Consider the following 19,281-nt stretch of genomic DNA (forward strand, 5'->3'; position numbering starts at 1 on the left):
AACGTTTAGGGGGGTGGTTAAAAATTGACTTTTTATGAGTTATTAATTTGAGAAAATTTCTTTCATGAAAGTTGTAGAGGACGTTAACCCGAGCGCGGGCATATGTGGTACGTAAAAATTGGAGTTCGTATGCAAAAGTTATGAGTGAATTAAGAAAGTTACTGTTCATGGTAAGAAAATTATATATTTAAGGAAATTACTGTGGTAGGTTTCCAAAACCGGAAACCCACCTTTCTCTCTCCTCTCCCCCGATTTTCCCCTCTTTCTTCTTCGGGAAATCCTTCTTCCCTTCGATTGGCCGCCGTCCGGCCATCACCCGGCAGAAAGCCAGCCACCACAGGGTCGTCTCCTCCCCCTGGTCACGCTGGTGCCCTTAGTTTTCGACGATTTGGCCGGAAAAGCTCAGATCGAAGCAAAGTTCTCTCCGGCTACAGTTTTGGGATTTCGCCGATTTCCGGCCATTCCGGCCACCTCCGGCCACCATATTGACATCGAAGGTTTGGTTTTTGATGGTGATCATTTCCCCTAAGGTAGTTCGTTCCAATTTGCATTGTAGAGGTTGAATTGATGATTTTTCATTTCTAGGGTTCTTGAAGCTTCGGGGCTTTCCTTCACCGGCTTGATTCGACCACTTCGAGGTAAAATTGGTTGATGTTGTAGTTGGGAAGTTGATTGGGCTTGTTGTGTAGATGCTAGTGCCGGAGTTTGGTGGTCATCACTGTAGGTAGCGCGTGGTGGCGCGTAGAGCTGTGTTTTAATTGTCGTTTTAATCCCATGTACCCTATATTGATTGTAGAATGTAATGCATGAAGTTTGGTGGAAATCGGAAGATTTACGAATTGAGTTAATTGGTTAACTATTGATTTTCGTGAATTCGATCACCGAATTTCTTTCGAATTCACTTTAGAATTTATTTATCGATGAGAGATTATTGTGGGAGTAAGGATGGATGTTGTGGAGAGTTGAGGAGTTGGATTTTAGGAAAGGGGGGGGATGTTTTGAATTTCCAATTATAAGTATTGTAGAGTTAATTCCGTCCTGTGAATTATATATATATTTATGAATGTTATTCGTACAGGACGAGAGGAGTCTCCATACGAGGAAAATACCGAGCGACGTCAGGATTGAGCATATATTGTGAGTGGACTTTTGTTTTAAGAATTGATGCATGCATTTATTTCTTGAAGTAATGCTCTAATTATTTATCATATTACATTTCGAGCATATGATTTATTTTCAGAGATTGATTATTATTTGACGAATTATTTATTTCCGAGGTGATTTCCGGAATTATATTTTTTTTATTATATTTCTATTCGTCGATTTGAGACTTTTAAAGGATTTTCGAAATGGGATTTCGATGGAGTTATATTTCTTGTTTATTTATCGACTTTCGGCTTTGGCATTGGGAGTGCCTTGATGATGAACTTGGAATTGGTTTTGTTTCGATTCATGGAGATTATGTTTTATTATTATTTTCTCTCCTATTTATTTTGAACTTGAGATTATCTTGGCGTGTGGGACACGTCGTTGGAAATTCTTTTACGAGAGATGGGGGAAGCCTTATGTATTTGGATTTACTGGATTTTCGGTTATGTTTCCCTGTGCCATATTGAGGGGTGATTTTATCATGCTAGCATTGATTTTCCTCCTTTGTGGCGCGGTGATGGGATCACCGTAGCCCTTCCGCCTTTGTGGCGCAGGTTACTGTCTCTGTGACAGTAATTCTGTAGCCCAGTATCCTATCGCTACACTTAGTGGCGTAAGGGTATATTACGGGAGTTATGGGAGTTCTTTAGCCTGGGAGGCTATCACCCAAGCCTGAGTGGCTTATTCGTATGGCTATCATCTTCCCCTACTTATACTATTTTTGACTAGCGGGGACTAGTCTGAGTTTTCTTAACCAGCGGGGCTGGACTTATATTTTCGAGTTTTGAAATTTCAATCTTTTACTCTGTTGTTGTGACTAGCGGGGCTAGTCGGTTTTCTGGAGTTCAATGTTTTTCGGATTATTTTCTTAAGTGTTTTATAAATGTTGCATGCATCCGGATTTTATATATATCGAAAAATGTGGGAAAGTATAAAATCCATTTGGTTTATATTTGTTTATTTTTGTCCACTCACGCTAACGTTTTTATGTACTTTCCCCTGGGCCCTTCGGTTTTAAATGCCCAGTTTTCAGTGTTGCTGCTCGGCGTTCTGAAGTGAGCCATAGTGACCGCATCCGCTTCCGTCATCATATTTTGTAGGTTATTTATTTAGCCTACGGTACTCTATGTTAAACTTTATTCCTAGAATGCTCTGATTACTAAGGGATATGTGACCCAAACTTGTATGAATTATATTTGAGGTCTATGACCTAACTTTGGTGATTGTAGTAACTTGTACCTTTCGGAGATTATGTATGATGTTGTTAGCTTTGAGATGGGATTGGTGGAATTTGGGAGCAGGGTGGCTCCAGGAGTTGTGGTTGGATTATTAGAAGTGAATTTTGTTTCCGCAGGATTTTGGGTTATCCATTTTTAAGGGAGGTTATGCCGAAATTTTTGGTAAAACTCCTTTAAAGGTGGGTCCCGCGGGGCCACTTCGGATTCCAGGGTGGAATTTGGGGTGGGTCCTGTCAACACCACTATTAAGAAGTTGAGACATCCAGAAGCTATTGGGAAGTCAAGCGCAAACCCTTATCAAAAGGTTTACGTTAATTGCCCGAAACACAAGACCTCCAGTTACAGACCGCACTCGCGTGCAGACTGTCGTGGTCTTTCGGAAGAATTAGTAATTCAAAGATTTTTTCTCCACACGCCTTCAACAGAGATGACGACCGAACGAGGAGAAAGTCAACAGCCCGCTACTGAGGGCAAGAATTCTGTTACTAGCAAGGTGGCCAATGTCCCCGTTACCACAGTAGTTGCTGCGGTTAGCGAAACAATTGAGAGCGATGAGTTCACCCCCCTCGTTATCCCAGAGGATGCTAGCATCGATGAACGACTCCGCATCCTTACGGTCAACAACGACAACTATAGGAGGTACCTGGCCACGTCAATTGCGAGGACTGAGCAGCGGCTTCGCGATTTCGATCGACGAATGAACGAGAATGCCCAGAAGGCTGAGGAGCATGCACAAAATCTTGCCAATGAAGCCAAGATTCATGCAGATAAGATTGCTGACACGAATCTCACGCAATATAAGGAGCTTCTGAGTGCTGTTAACACCTTTAACACACAAAGCAAAGATACTGCAGCTGACATCGCGGCAGTGCGCAAAGAGGGGTCCAATCTCGCGACCCAAGTTGCCATGCAGCAAGCCGAATTGGGACATGCCAAGGAGGTTTTGAATAAAGCATTGGGAGATCCCAACGCCATCCTCGGTTCCCTTGACCAACTCTCTGCATCCGGTAAGTACATTCCGCCTAATGCCCGCGAGAAGGCTATCAGCAGTATTGCCACACCCTCTGCAGCTGCCACCGCAATGTCTACCAAAAGCAAGGACAAAGCGTTGTTGATTGGTGGCAAAGACAAAGCAACACCATCGATTGGGCAAAAGAGCAAAACTCTGAAGTTCGGTGACGGTACCCTGGCTGTTCCTGTTGTTTTTGCTCAGTATGATAGCGATGGGGCAGAGAATGTCTACCAAGAGCTCCCAGGGAATTACTATGGGATTGATCAGACGGGCACTCCAATCAAAATCACTGCTTTGGCCAAGGATGTGTCCGCACCAGCGATTACTCTTCAACAACCCAGTATTCCTCGGGTCGTTCGCCTGGAAGATGGAACAGCAACTACTAGCCACGAGGTGCCTCTTGTGCAAACGACCCATCAGACGGTGGCTGCACCTCCTCCTCCTGGCCCAGGTTATGTGCGACGAGAAGAGGTAGAGGAGATGATTAGGGCCGCGAACCAGAGGCCTAACTTGGAGGAGGCCTATCACGGGCCTTTCCCACCGCACATTATGCAATCACCTTATCCTAGGGGATATAAGAACATCACGTTCTCTACTTTCTCGGGAGAGGAAGTCGAAAGTGCCGCGGCCCATTTGGTCAGGTTTAGAGTACAGTGTGGTCAGTACCAGAACGATGACAACCTGAAGTGTAATATCTTCGCCACTTCTTTGTCAGGGTCTGCCTTCACCTGGTTCACTAAGCTGCAACCAGGATCTGTCGCGAGTTGGCCCGCGATGGAAAAGTTGTTTAAAGAAACCTTCGGGACTATCGAGCCGGAAGTAGATCTGGCTTCACTCACTCAGATGGCTCAGCAGCCAACTGAATCCGCTGTCATGTACCTTCAGCGCTTTCAGATCCAGAAAGGAAAGTTGAACGTGATTCTGCCGGAGAAAGAACTGGTGAAGTTGGCAATCAAAGGCTTAGAGCCCCGCCAACGCAAAAAACAGCATGGAAGCATGTTCAATTCCATGGGGGAACTTATCACAGAAGTAGGAAGTTTCGAGCACTTGCTCAGGGAGATGGACGCTATGAAAAACGCCTCGAAGGGAACATACATGCCTGGGAAGCATAGAACAGTGGCTGCGCTCAGCCATCAATCAAGTTCCTATGATCCTTACTATAGGTGTGAGGAATCCGGCCTGGCAGAGGCTGAAGAGTCCAAAGAGGACGAGGTAGCTAGCAGCGCTCGAGCTCACTGGGAAGAAGGCGTCAACGCTAAAGCAGCTGAAGCTGTGTAAAGAGCCAATGAAACTCAAGTCGGTGGTCTTCACCAAACCTGAATTCGTAAGTTACACTTATAATGCGAATAAAGCTCATGAGATCCTAGATGAGATGATCGCTGCGAAGATGGTGAAGACCGACTTCGGACAATTCCCCAAACCGGAGCAATTAAGGGGGAAAAAATATTGTAAGCTCCACAATTTGTGGAATCACAACACAGCCGACTGTGTCAAGTTGAAGGATCAGATTCAGATCTGGTTGAATAATGGTAGCTTACAGGTTGAAGCACCAGCAACAGCTGCGACGCTGGTAGATTTGGATCCTTTCCCAGACACTGGAGTCAACATGGTTAACGTAGTTTGGGACACAAAGGATCAACAGAGGCTGAGCCCAAATCGTACCACTGGGGGCTTAGAAAAGGTGATGGAGCAGTCCGTGAAGCGGAGATCAAAGCCGGCCCCACCTGTCATGCTATGTTCAAAGTGCAAGGAGGAATGTGATATCCAGGCGTTGCACGAAGAGGAAGAACAGACCATTCGCTTTGGTACTTTACCACCAATAAAGTTACCAGCACATTCTAGAAGCTTCCAACCAGGTAGTCCGAGAATGTACGCTGGGTCAGGAACTTCTTATCCAAGGGACTCTAATTTGTTCAAGAAATTGAAGGTTGCGAGGGAAGAAGAAAGAGCAAACGAGCGGTCAGACGTTATGACCAGACCGTATATTCCTCCGGTGCCGACATCCACTATCAAGGAAGGGAGATGGTATACCCAGAAGAAGGGCAAGGCAGTGGAAATGAGCTCTTCAAGGAAGAGAAAACTCCAGCGGAGGTTTGGAGAAGCAAAGCGAACCTTGGAAGCGCTGGATCAGGGGTTGATTAAACCATCGCAGTTGGTGAGATCTCCAGAAGAATACCAGAGACAGGTGGAGGCACTGACCTCCAAAAGGTTCATCGCCCCGCGGGTTCTCCAGCAGCTTCCTAAGATGTCGCAACGGGCTTCAAAAACCAGCGCTCACCAGAAGGAAAGTCAGGAGAAGTCCCTAGCTCCCGAGAAGCGAGAATTGCCACCAACCCGCAAACCTAGCGTTTGGCGGAGAATATCTCTCGAAGGAAGAGATAGCGAGCCTTCAATATTTGACAGGCTGGGGGGCAAAAACAATAGGTCCGCGACTGTGCAGTGGAGGCGTAAGAAAGTTCAAAGCTTGGTGGTCGCTCTCCCAGAGGAAGTGCCAGCGGCAAAACAAATTTCAGAGTCGCTGAACCAGGTTCCCATGGTACAGGAGCACGAACAAGCCAAGGCGGTAAACCCCGCAGAGGAATCATTGGTTGCTTTCATGGTTAAAAGGTTCAACGCCGATATCCCAGCAGATGAACCCAAGCTCAATCTTGATGATGACATGGACGAAACAGAAATGGTGGATACCTCTTGCAATATGGTTTATGTGCTCCCTGCTAAGTATGCCTTACAAGTCGCTGTGAGCCCCGGAAAAATTTATCGAGCTTAAGCGAAATAGTTCGATAATTTACTTATCGATTTCGATAAAAGGTAAAGTACGCGAGAATATTTTCAGAAAGTTTCGTGAAGTGAAATCCTCAATTTAGAAGTTGGATAATGAAGTACACGTCACGACGAGTTCGTGAAAATTTTCGGAGAATTTTCCGGATACCCGAGCTAATTTTTAAGTATTTTGGAAGTTTTGGGATTAAGGAAATTGCTTAAAGAAATAGAAATTAGGTGGTTTGATCTGGACCATCCACCGCTTGATCCAAGCCGTCCATCCTTAATTGATCTCAGTTTATATATCTAAGTGTAGCTCTGTTGGGAGATCCAGGAGGATCGAGAGAGAGGAAGAGAACCAGAGTTCTCTCTCTGACCCGACGAAACCCAGAAACCCACAGTAGGATCCGACCGGCGCTACTGCGTCCGGCCACCCCACGACGGCGAAGAAGAATCGACGATGGGAGAAGAAGAATCGACGATGGGAAGCTTTGTGTCTCCTCCGGCGAGTTCTGCAATTTCCGACTACTCCGGCCACCGTCTGAGCTGCTGGTGATCCGGCGCTGTTCTTCGACGCCGGCGGCTTCTCTGGTTTCTCTTGGTTCGCTCTCCACCTCAGTTCATCGTCAGTCGGGTTTCGGTTTCGAGATCAAAACAAGGTGAGTTGAATTGCTTTCGGCTTTGGTGAATTGTGATGGTTGTTACGCTGTTGACGGGTTGATGTTTTGGTGGGGATGAAATTCCAGAAACTGTGAATTGGTGGGCATCAATTTGACAGTGTATTCATAGCCGGGTTTCGGAAAGGAGTTGAAGTAGAAGCTTGGGTTTTCCACCTGCAATTCGTGCTACCCAAGGTAAATCGAGGTTCTGCACTTTTGGCACGTTTGGCATATTGGATGAACTGTAGTGTTTTGCCTAGTCTAATCGAGTTGTATAGTTCTGGGTGTTTGGAGTTTATGTTTGAATGTTGATATTATAGTTGTGGATTGAGTTTTGTTGTGAATCAGGAAATGGTTGTGAAGGATGAAAATGGTCAAGTGTGAGTATGGGTGTCCTTAGTAATTTGGGCACACCTTGTGTGAAATAGTAGTTTTGGGTACACCTTATATGGAAATTGGAAAGTATTGGGTGTCCATAGTAAATTCCGTGTAATTACTATGCGACAAGATACGAAATGGAAGTAAAAGACCAAGTGTAGCGTGATTGAGATAAAATGTTGATGAAATTGGAAACATGTTCTATGCTTGTACTTATGTTAAATGGATAGAAAGTGAAAGAAATTAATATATAAGTATATATATATTGGGTGGCCTTAGTAATCGGGTGCACTCAATATATGTTTGGTCGATAACGTAACTTCAAGTCAATGTTCGATAATTTAGGTAATTATCGAACCATTAACGATTGGTCAAACAATGGTCAAAGTTTGTCAATCCTGGTCAAACTAGGAAAGGTTGGTCAAACCTTGGTCAAGTCCTGGTCAAACCAGGAAAAGTTGGTTTGGACGATATATTAATCGTCGAGATTTCGTTTAATTGTTCAAAAGTTATTAACTATCGAAATGTCGGAATCTAGGACTCCAGTTATCCGAGGAACAGAAGGTTCGCAACTCTCGGAGTACGTGAGAGAAAGCATCGGAGTCCAGGTAGGGATTCAGGACTCTCCTCGGTTAGTTGTTTTCTTATATATTGTTATTTAAGCGATGCATGTTAAGTGGTACGGTTTGGTTAAGTTCAAATGCAATGCATACTAACCAATCCGTGAGAAAATGTGTGATGGCTTGAGAGCGAAGGGTGGCTCTGACTTCCTTGGGTTCGATCCCCAAAACCTCCGGAGGGTTAGTTACGCCGGTCGTCCGGGTATTCCGATCGTAATGACGGGCTCGGTACGTGTGCGTAGCTAGGTAGCGGACGCTCTCGCTACGCTTACCTGGTGATGAAGTAAATTGAGGTAAGGTCGTGTAGTGGGTCTATGGGACCGGCCATCTGGTAAGATTCAGCGCGCGTATTCAATTTTGTATCATGCATCAATTTTCGAGTTAAAAAGCATTCTTATAAAGTTTGTCGTTCTTTCTAAATATTTGGTTTAAGTATGTTTCATACTGGAGCGCTCCCAATACTGGTCTATTGATTTTCAAACCTAGTCGAGTTAGAAATCCTGTTAAGCAGCGAGGACGAAAACTCACCCCTACAACAGTATGGATGCAGGTACTGTGCACTGGTGACGGGACAGTAGCGGATGGAGCTGGGTGTGCGGAACAAGTTCGGTAAATCTTTGTTTGGTTTCCAATCTGAATTATACTTCGCAATCTTCGTGTTCAGGACTTGTTGAAATCTAGTCTTGTGTCACAATGAGTTGAATTCTTTTCATAGGGATTCGTACCCCATGCTAGCTTTTATCCAAGTTCTGGACGGATGAGATAGGTTTTAACAAATTCAAGCTTTTCACCTCAAAAGTATTTGTAGCTTCCGCTGTGTTTCTACAAAAAGTTTTTCAAATAAAATGCCTAGCGATCTTTAGAATGTAAATCGAGCGTTCGGTTTATGTTTTAGAGATTCGCGGCACTGTGACGTGCTTAAGCTGGTGAGGTGCAGTTTGGGGGGTTACAGAAAGTGGTATCAGAGCAATGCTTCCGACTTTTCGATTTCAACGATTTAAAAACCTCTGATACCCGAAAAAGTTCTGCTGGCTCGTGAAAAATTTTCAAATCCTGTTAAAAGATTGACTTGAGAAATGCTTGTTCGAGAACGTGTTTCCGAACCTTTGACTTGAAAAGGGGTGACTTCGGTTTTTAAGACCGAGTTCCGAAAAACGTTGAGAAAGTTTCCGGAAAAAGGATTTCGGAAAATGGTTCACGAGCGAGTTTTAAAGGTGTTTCCAAAAAGAGATTTAGAAAAAGGGGTGCCAAAAGCGAAAGTGCTTTGAAAGGCGATTTGGGAAAAGAAGGGATTTATTTCCCGTTACTGTTCAAAAGTTTTGGATTTCGGTTGTTACTATTTACGTGTTTAACCCGAACCAACTTTGAAATGTGTTTTGTCGAAAAGACGCTTTTGACCGAAAAAGGGAAGCTTTAGCGGAAAAAAAAATCGTTGTTTACCTTTAACGTGTGTTTTTAGATTTGAGGTTTTTGGAACAAAACCTTGTACTAATTTAAACAGTTTTTCGAAGTTTGTCTAGAGTCTTGATTTCCGGTTACGTGGGAGATTTTAGGAATTTTTTTACCATGAAATTCTGGTTCACTCCTTCGTAGTGAGAAATGATTGTTGCTAGTGTGTGTTCATATAATTACAACTCTTCACTTGGTTTAGGGCCCGACTGGCCACCGGATCCCCCTAATGTATACCGAGGTTGAAAGTTGTTAATTTCTGAATACAACTTGCGACAAATAAATGACTCTAGAGTTATTCCCCGAACTTTGACTTCTTGTTGGTCGGAACTATTGTTGTTCTTCCTTTGGGTCCCTTAATCCGAAAGTCGTTATCCTTTCTTCGAAAGGTTGACTTATGTTCCGACTTGCCCTTGAAATTGAACTTGTGTTTGCTCGGTTTTCTATTCCTTTTGCATGTTGTTATATTGTGGAATTCATTTACTGATTAGCTTGTTTGCCATCGTTTTGTTCAATGAATCCGGTTCGTTAAATTGTGCTCATTGCTATAAATGTTGGGCTTGGTAATTATTTCTTCTTTGGGTATTTTGTCGAGTCTCGTTTATTTGGTTACTTCCACAGACTTGATTGTGGTGAATTGTCCTAAATTCTTTCAAGTCCAATTATTGTGTATGCTATGATTTGTTCTTTGAATTTGAACGAGTATTGCCACCCAAAGCTCCTCCACAGTGCACAGACCGCGGGAAAGTTGAGAGCCCAGTATGAGGTAAAATAAAAGGAGCAAGGTATGTGAACGACAAACTTGAGTATATGGGAAGGTGATTGATGTTGGAATTGTTGGTTTCGGATTGCAATGATTGCAGCATGGGACTACAAGTCCAATTTTGTTGAATGAAATTGTGGTATTGAAAGTTGTTTTTCATTTCAGCTTGACAATGTCGTCTGATGAAGAAGAGCCATGGGAAGTAGAGGAAGTGAATAATGATGAAGATCCAGAAGAAGTGAGTTCATTGACGGGTCCAGAAACTGGATCTACAGCTAGTGGTCCCTCGGTTAATTTTCAGGCACCTTCAGATTGGCCACCTTGGGGACAAGTGCAGCCTCCAGCAGAGCCTTTTGCAGCCGACTTACTGTAGGAGGACTGGACTGTGGGTCAGTATACCTGTTTATTCACTCGCGGCCTTCAGGAGAAGAGGAAGGCTGGTCGTACGAGATCAAGACAAGCGGTCACAAGGAGTTACATTCTTGGTTTCAACTCCAAGATTCGGGAACATATGCTTCACTATTATAATGATGATCGTCAGTATACTTCACTATCAGATATAGCTGAAGCGGTCGAAAGGGTGATAGGTATCGTTGACACGATTGAACATTACAAAGCTCATCGCCTACTGATTCTCGACGCGTTTAAGGAGGAATTGCTCGCATGTGATTTAATGAAGGGTATATATTTCGAGGAGTGCAGACTTCAAAATATAGTTCCGGTTTGGACACAACTCGATTAGCGCCCTTTGACTCGCTGGAGAGAAAGGAAGTCTAACTCACTTTAATCGTGAGAGCTCGTATCGAACGATTTTCGTTCTGTCTTTGTGTTACCATGTAGGATTATGGGATTGTAACCTAAATAATTCGCACTCTTTTATCTTTGCGATGGAATGTTTGTGTGTTGTGTCTATTTGAGGCTTCGTCACTCGTCAGGAAGTCGATAAGGAACCAAAGAGCAAAGCATCCTACAAGGGAGAGCTAGCACGTCTTCGGATTCTAACCGCTTCCAATGATGCGCGTTACCGGTAAGGATCTTTTGAGGACTGCAAGTATCTCTTCCTTACTAATAGATACGTTGATTTTCTTTTCTTTCGTTTGGTTGGTGTTGTCCTACCATTTCCCTACATTATTAAAATTCTGGTTGTGGTTGCAAAGCATGCTCCTTAAACCTTGAAATTCCGTCATTTGGATTGTTGCCAAAATTTAAAATTCTTCGATTTTGAGAAAAGCTTTTCAGGTTGCCAAAGTACACTGGTTAAAATGATTTGGAAGTTGTTACCGATCTTGTTTTTAGGAAATCGTTCCAACCAGTTTCACCCAAAGGTGAGAACTTTTACCCCTCCAAGTCAGTTTCAAAAAGTGAAAATTTCTAAACTCAAGGTTCTGCTGATTCTTTGTGGCAGCAACTTTGGGATCAGCTTTGAATGACTTCCAGAATTCTGAAATTTTTAAAATTTTAACCCAACAGTGTTCAGCCTTTTGGGTACTGATCTGAAAAGTTTTACCTCGTTTCGGCTGAAATTGAAGTCGTGGTAATTTTTCCAAATCTGCCTTGCAAGGAAGAAAATTTGAAAACTTTTGCTGCAAATTGTTTGGGCAAAATTTTCAATTCTTTTCTCTTCCTTTTTCCGAGAGTTTACATCGAGTGTTGAAAAATCATTTGACGTTCCTTAGAGCTTAATTCCCTTTCCTTGGGAAATTTCCAAAGAAGTTTTGTTGTTACTTTGGTTGCTTATTCTTCAAAGTCAAGTTCAACGTAAATTGTAGTAAGGGAAGATATTCTCTACACTACGGGACTTCTAGCAACCAAAATTCAAGGAAGAGTTTAGCGCAGAATGAAAGGTGGGAAGTTGCCTTGTCATCGCTGGAAAAGCAACTGACAGCTTCAGCGACATGGCTTGTTTTGGTCCGAACAGCGTGCAACCTGGAAAAATGTTTGACGACAGGTACGTTATGAATGCTGTTCGTAATTGCTTAACCATAAGCTCCTCGAATTTTTACGAAGCTTTCAAGATCGACGTTGATCTATACATGGAAGCGTGTGGGCTTCAGTCTCTATGAGGTAAACCTAAAACGGTGATCCTCGAATTTCGTCGAATCGTGACAGAAACCCTTGCTGGAGCTTGTTATCAAGGTGGAACGTCAGTTCAACTGAGTTAGTGTTCCAAGAAATCCATTGACACGTGGCTGTCGCGGGAAGGACAACATGATTCGATGTTGTTAACAAGGGATATATTCTTCACACAGTTATAGGAAGTACTTCGCCTTCGAGTTCGAGGAATGCATGCGTTAGCTAAAGTAGTAGTCATAAATGACTACGTAGTGAGCTCGTAGCAAGGAAAAATCGGTAATGTGTCGTCGCGTGGCAATTCGTGGAATAACTTCTAGAAATCGGCTGTTAGGTTCCGTCGTGCTTTTCTCGTATAGCTTGACTAGAAGGACGGATGCTCAGCCAAGTTCGCGGGTATTGTCCTTCTGAGGACAATGATATCCTCCACTGTGAATTGCGAATTTCATGTTAGCGACGACAACGTCTACTTGTTGTTCCTGGTTAATGAGAGTTCCACGAGTGGAACCTAATTATACCTACGGGTAGTTACGTATGTCTCTGGTTAAGTTCAAATTCCCGGATCACGGTGTGCTTGTTGTGAGCGGGGATTGGTTGGAGACGTGAATCGTCTGCGAGTTGCCAGCTGTGGCAGTATTGAATAATGGTAATAGGGTTGGTAGTTACCCAGTTTTATTTGGTATAGACATAGATTGTCTATGGAAATGCCAGGTATGGCAGTGTTTGGAGGAGAGTGATAAATGGTTAACTTCCTCATTCTGGTTGTTATGAGAAAGGTCTTGTGGTTACAGAAAAGTGAAAACTAGCGGAGCAAAGTGTATCCTGTTGGTAATAAATGAGGAACACTTGGTAAAGAGAAATGTTAGCTCCGGTGTCGATATGTATGACTAGAAATAGTCGAGTTGTACCACAAGGAATTAGGAATTGGAAATGTTATGGGTACTGGAGTCCAACATGAAAGGTGAAGTATGGTTGACCGTTTGACCAATCATGAAATTTCGAGGACGAAATTTATTTAAGGGGGGTGGAACTGTGAGCCCCGGAAAAATTTATCGAGCTTAAGCGAAATAGTTCGATAATTTACTTATCGATTTCGATAAAAGGTAAAGTACGCGAGAATATTTTCAGAAAGTTTCGTGAAGTGAAATCCTCAATTTAGAAGTTGGATAATGAAGTACACGTCACGACGAGTTCGTGAAAATTTTCGGAGAATTTTCCGGATACCCGAGCTAATTTTTAAGTATTTTGGAAGTTTTGGGATTAAGGAAATTGCTTAAAGAAATAGAAATTAGGTGGTTTGATCTGGACCATCCACCGCTTGATCCAAGCCGTCCATCCTTAATTGATCTCAGTTTATATATCTAAGTGTAGCTCTGTTGGGAGATCCAGGAGGATCGAGAGAGAGGAAGAGAACCAGAGTTCTCTCTCTGACCCGACGAAACCCAGAAACCCACAGTAGGATCCGACCGGCGCTACTGCGTCCGGCCACCCCACGACGGCGAAGAAGAATCGACGATGGGAGAAGAAGAATCGACGATGGGAAGCTTTGTGTCTCCTCCGGCGAGTTCTGCAATTTCCGACTACTCCGGCCACCGTCTGAGCTGCTGGTGATCCGGCGCTGTTCTTCGACGCCGGCGGCTTCTCTGGTTTCTCTTGGTTCGCTCTCCACCTCAGTTCATCGTCAGTCGGGTTTCGGTTTCGAGATCAAAACAAGGTGAGTTGAATTGCTTTCGGCTTTGGTGAATTGTGATGGTTGTTACGCTGTTGACGGGTTGATGTTTTGGTGGGGATGAAATTCCAGAAACTGTGAATTGGTGGGCATCAATTTGACAGTGTATTCATAGCCGGGTTTCGGAAAGGAGTTGAAGTAGAAGCTTGGGTTTTCCACCTGCAATTCGTGCTACCCAAGGTAAATCGAGGTTCTGCACTTTTGGCACGTTTGGCATATTGGATGAACTGTAGTGTTTTGCCTAGTCTAATCGAGTTGTATAGTTCTGGGTGTTTGGAGTTTATGTTTGAATGTTGATATTATAGTTGTGGATTGAGTTTTGTTGTGAATCAGGAAATGGTTGTGAAGGATGAAAATGGTCAAGTGTGAGTATGGGTGTCCTTAGTAATTTGGGCACACCTTGTGTGAAATAGTAGTTTTGGGTACACCTTATATGGAAATTGGAAAGTATTGGGTGTCCATAGTAAATTCCGTGTAATTACTATGCGACAAGATACGAAATGGAAGTAAAAGACCAAGTGTAGCGTGATTGAGATAAAATGTTGATGAAATTGGAAACATGTTCTATGCTTGTACTTATGTTAAATGGATAGAAAGTGAAAGAAATTAATATATAAGTATATATATATTGGGTGGCCTTAGTAATCGGGTGCACTCAATATATGTTTGGTCGATAACGTAACTTCAAGTCAATGTTCGATAATTTAGGTAATTATCGAACCATTAACGATTGGTCAAACAATGGTCAAAGTTTGTCAATCCTGGTCAAACTAGGAAAGGTTGGTCAAACCTTGGTCAAGTCCTGGTCAAACCAGGAAAAGTTGGTTTGGACGATATATTAATCGTCGAGATTTCGTTTAATTGTTCAAAAGTTATTAACTATCGAAATGTCGGAATCTAGGACTCCAGTTATCCGAGGAACAGAAGGTTCGCAACTCTCGGAGTACGTGAGAGAAAGCATCGGAGTCCAGGTAGGGATTCAGGACTCTCCTCGGTTAGTTGTTTTCTTATATATTGTTATTTAAGCGATGCATGTTAAGTGGTACGGTTTGGTTAAGTTCAAATGCAATGCATACTAACCAATCCGTGAGAAAATGTGTGATGGCTTGAGAGCGAAGGGTGGCTCTGACTTCCTTGGGTTCGATCCCCAAAACCTCCGGAGGGTTAGTTACGCCGGTCGTCCGGGTATTCCGATCGTAATGACGGGCTCGGTACGTGTGCGTAGCTAGGTAGCGGACGCTCTCGCTACGCTTACCTGGTGATGAAGTAAATTGAGGTAAGGTCGTGTAGTGGGTCTATGGGACCGGCCATCTGGTAAGATTCAGCGCGCGTATTCAATTTTGTATCATGCATCGATTTTCGAGTTAAAAAGCATTCTTATAAAGTTTGTCGTTCTTTCTAAATATTTGGTTTAAGTATGTTTCATACTGGAGCGCTCCCAATACTGGTCTATTGATTTTCAAACCTAGTCGAGTTAGAGTTCCTGTTGAGCAGCGAGGACGAAAGCTCACCCCTACAACAGTATGGATGCAGGTACTGTGCACTGGTGACGGGACAGTAGCGGATGGAGCTGGGTGTGCGGAACAAGTTCGGTAAATCTTTGTTTGGTTTCCAATCTGAATTATACTTCGCAATCTTCGTGTTCAGGACTTGTTGAAATCTAGTCTTGTGTCACAATGAGTTGAATTCTTTTCATAGGGATTCGTACCCCATGCTAGCTTTTATCCAAGTTCTGGACGGATGGGATAGGTTTTAACAAATTCAAGTTTTTCACCTCAAAAGTATTTGTAGCTTCCGCTGTGTTTCTACAAAAAGTTTTTCAAATAAAATGCCTAGCGATCTTTAGAATGTAAATCGAGCGTTCGGTTTATGTTTTAGAGATTCGCGGCACTGTGACGTGCTTAAGCTGGTGAGGTGCAGTTTAGGGCGTTACAGTCGCTGCGCTGGAATGCGTAGAAACTAACGCTATTGAAGAACAACAGTTGCAGATCACTTCAGCCGCAACAACACCGGTGGAAAAAGCAGTGTTCCTTGAGACTGAAGATGCTAACAGCAAGGGTTTCTTCATGAGCTTCACAAGACCCACGCCCGCCATGGTGCAACACATGCGACCTTTGTATATCACAGTGGAAATTAATGGGACTAAGGTCAGCAAGATAATGGTTGATACCGGCGCGGCTGTGAATGTCATTACTACAAGGACCATGCAGCTTTTGGGAATCAAGAAGGAGAAGATCCAGTCTACCTCTCTCACATTGAAGAACTTCGCGGGCACAGTAACCAAGACGTTAGGTTTACTGTTCCTATAAATCAAGGTGGGTCCCGCGGAAGGCGTTTATGCGTTCTTCGTTACGGATTGTTACGCGGCCTACAGTGCCATCCTGGGAAGAGATTGGATTCATCGGAGCTATTGTGTTCCGTCAACACTCCACCAAGAGTTGATCATGTGGAACAGGGTGACAGATAAGGCTGAGATAATTAAAGCAGACCCTCGCCCTTTCCCTGTTTCAGCGAATTACGTAGATGCCAGGTACTATTTTGAGCCAATTACTCCATTGCAAGTCAGTAACATCGACAACAAGGGCCGCCCCACAGGGGTGACGGCTTCTGAGTTGGCACAGTGGGGGCTCACGCTTGCAAAAGAAGACCTAGCGAGGCCCGGCCATGCTGTGCCCCACACAATGGATAATTAATGGATTACGACCTTCCAGAAGAAGGGGTAGAGGCCTTCCACTCCTTGTACGATAGGTTATCTTCGTACTTAGTGGAGAAAGAGGCCTATGATCGAGTCGCAACATTAGAAGTGGTTAGCGAAGAAATATCTGGAGCTTTTCATTTATAAAATCTTAGAGAAATGAGCTTTTCATCTCAAGGACCTGGATGGAGTTGTCTATCATAACCCTATCAATGGCAGATACTTGAAGAAATACTTTCCCAATGTCTGGGACTCGGAGGAGTCGTAGACAGTTTCTTCGCATAAGACATGGGGGGCACGCTAAAGTTCTGATCTCCTACAACCTGCCCAAGTTTCGCCAGATCCATGGGGGGCAATAAAGTTGGCAAAGGATGCGTCAGTTCATGACAAAGACAATCCAGATTGTGGCATTCAAGCTTTATGGCCTATTTAGAGGCCTATATGGAAACATTCAAGCCAATACAAGTGGCTTTGGAGCAACAACATTATAAGAGTAGTGCTGATTCAAGACCTCTTCAGTCAAGACGAAGACCTTTGACTTCGAGGTCTGGGGGGCAATGTTTGGACCCAAAATGAGCATTTTAGCCTGACAAGGCACGTCTTAGAGAAATTGAGCCAATGTTAGTGGCTCAAGCTATATATTGTCGACAAGTTCGAAATATATATTTAGAGGCTAAATAAAGCCTACTATGGAAGCATGAAAAGTCAACTTTAGCACATTTTTCTACTTCGGCTAGGAGAAACCGAGCTAAACAGAAGGAGCGGCCGCCTGACCAAATGAACTCTAAATGAGCTGAAACTCTGCAGATCCATTCTACACAGCCCAAGGATCATTTCTTATGAAGAGTGCCAGAGCTAGTTTTGAGTGGAAGGCCTTCAAACAATCAATCTAATTTTCTGCAGAAGCAAAACTGGAAAACTGGACCTGTAAGAGGTCCAGCAGAATTTCCGGCCCAACCACATGGAAGAAAGCTCTGAAAATTTGCCACAATGATCTGCACTCATTTTGGATCATTTTATGTGAAGAGGTCGAAGGCCCATTTTGAGTTCTTGGTGGAGATATAGCTGCAGCAAAATTGGAGCAGTAAGTGCTTAAACCTAACATTCCATTAGTGTTTAAGTGCTTAAACCTAACATTCCATTAGTGTTTTAAGTGCTTAAACCTAACATTCCATTAGTGTTTTAAGTGCTTAAACCTAACATTCCATTAATGTTTAAGTGCTAAAACCTAACCCATTATGAGTTGTTTAAGGCCAAATAGTGTTGCTTGGTAGCCTATATATAGAGGCTACAACAAGTATCAATGAGAACAAACACAATTCAACAACATCTCTAAGATGATCTAAGTTCTCTCTAGAGCAACCTCTCTAAGAGCAACTCCTCTCCTTCTCTTTCTCTTATCGGTGATCACACTCCTAGTCCTAGTCTTCTCAGAAGCCGACTTTCAGTGCCACCAAACCCTCTGTCAACGTGCTTCGGTCCTAGTCTCCTCGGGAGCCGACGGTAGTGCCGCGACCACAACGGTTACAGAACCAGCCAAGCAAGGGTAGCGCCCTAGCAACCCAACCAAGCTAAAGTCACGCTTTAGCAAGATCTCAATACTTCTCGGTGATTTCGCTCTGCTCAATCTGCAATATTGAGTATCGACTTGTGAACAAGAAGAAACTTCAGCAAAGTCCTCACCACGAGGCACAAAGAATCCCACGACGAGGTTGGTGCTCTCCTCGTCTACAATCGCTTGATGGAAGTCAGGTCAAGGGACACCCCCGACGACCGCACCCGAACGGTGCTGGCACGCCCGCGCAGAAAAGAGACTGTTGACCAGCTGCAACAAAATTGGAGCCAAACAAGTTCCACGCAGGGAACTAGAGTCAGGAGTTTTTGTATCTGTCACAGTACCAAGTTTAGCAGAGCTAAGTTTAGAGAGCTTCTTTTTCTTATCTTGGAAATTTGTCCAGAGTTTCACAATAGAAGGAGTGGCAAATTTGGTATCATTGTCAACTATAGTCTCATTCTCATTTGAAACGTTAGCATCATCATCCTGCAGCACAGTAAACCTAGAACCTTTACTCACACTTTTCTTTGCTCCACTAGTATCATTTTTCTTTTTGTTTCTGTAATTCATAAGCATCCAAGGGCCCATATCTTCTTTAATCACAGAAGAAGAAGATTGAGGAGTATTCATCTCATGCTGCATGACACAATTCTCAGTAGGAGCCAAGGTCTGATCATTGTTACCACAGTTAGGACCATCACCATGTGGAGGAGCAGGAGACACATCAAACACAGTAGGGCATTTGTCTTTAGAGTGGCCAAAGCATCCACACTCGAAGCAAATCAAGGAAATTCCTTCATAGATAACATTATACGCCACAGATTCAACTTCAACATAAGGACGCAAAGGTTTACTCAAGTCAACTTCAATACCCCGCACAAATTTACCTCTAGCCTGGCCAATGGTGACCTGATCAACCTTAACCACATCCCCCAAGATTTTGCCAATCTTAGCAACAGTGTAATCCTTAAAGTACTTGACTGGCAAACCACAAATCCTGACCCATAGAGCCATTTTCCCAATTACTTCATTCATAGGATCAAAATCAGGATTCCATTTTCTCACAATCAGAGTTTGGCCAGCCAAAATCCAAGGTCCACCACACAAGACAGCATTCATATCATCCTCCAGGTTAAATTTAACAATGAAAAAATCATTCGGCAAGTCAATAAGATGCCAACCACCTTTGGTTTGCCATTTACGC

At 43.5% G+C, this 19,281-nt stretch overlaps 1 protein-coding gene and 1 long non-coding RNA gene across 2 annotated transcripts; one reads left to right on the forward strand and one right to left on the reverse strand.

Annotated features, from left to right (window-relative positions):
- Positions 1 to 431: 431 nt before the first annotated feature.
- On the forward strand, positions 432 to 1,127 carry LOC133710091 (uncharacterized). Its single transcript, XR_009846514.1, has 3 exons — positions 432 to 497; positions 586 to 638; positions 1,079 to 1,127. It is a non-coding gene; the product is annotated as an uncharacterized LOC133710091 (long non-coding RNA).
- Positions 1,128 to 18,393: 17,266 nt separating this feature from the next.
- On the reverse strand, positions 18,394 to 19,196 carry LOC133711766 (uncharacterized). Its single transcript, XM_062137860.1, has 2 exons — positions 18,580 to 19,196; positions 18,394 to 18,409 (listed from the first exon to the last, which is right to left on the reverse strand). Exons 1-2 carry the CDS (start codon positions 19,194 to 19,196, stop codon positions 18,394 to 18,396), a joined length of 633 nt encoding a protein of 210 aa, XP_061993844.1.
- Between the last annotated feature and the right edge of the window lie 85 nt (positions 19,197 to 19,281).

The sequence above is a fragment of the Rosa rugosa genome, chromosome 5 (genome assembly GCF_958449725.1).
Source record: "Rosa rugosa chromosome 5, drRosRugo1.1, whole genome shotgun sequence".
In the NCBI taxonomy this organism is placed as follows: Eukaryota; Viridiplantae; Streptophyta; class Magnoliopsida; order Rosales; family Rosaceae; genus Rosa; species Rosa rugosa.

Excerpts from the sequence above, each read along its gene's own strand:
- LOC133711766 (XM_062137860.1), bottom strand. The coding sequence starts at position 19,196 with ATGAATGCTGTCTTGTGTGGTGGACCTTGGATTTTGGCTGGCCAAACT.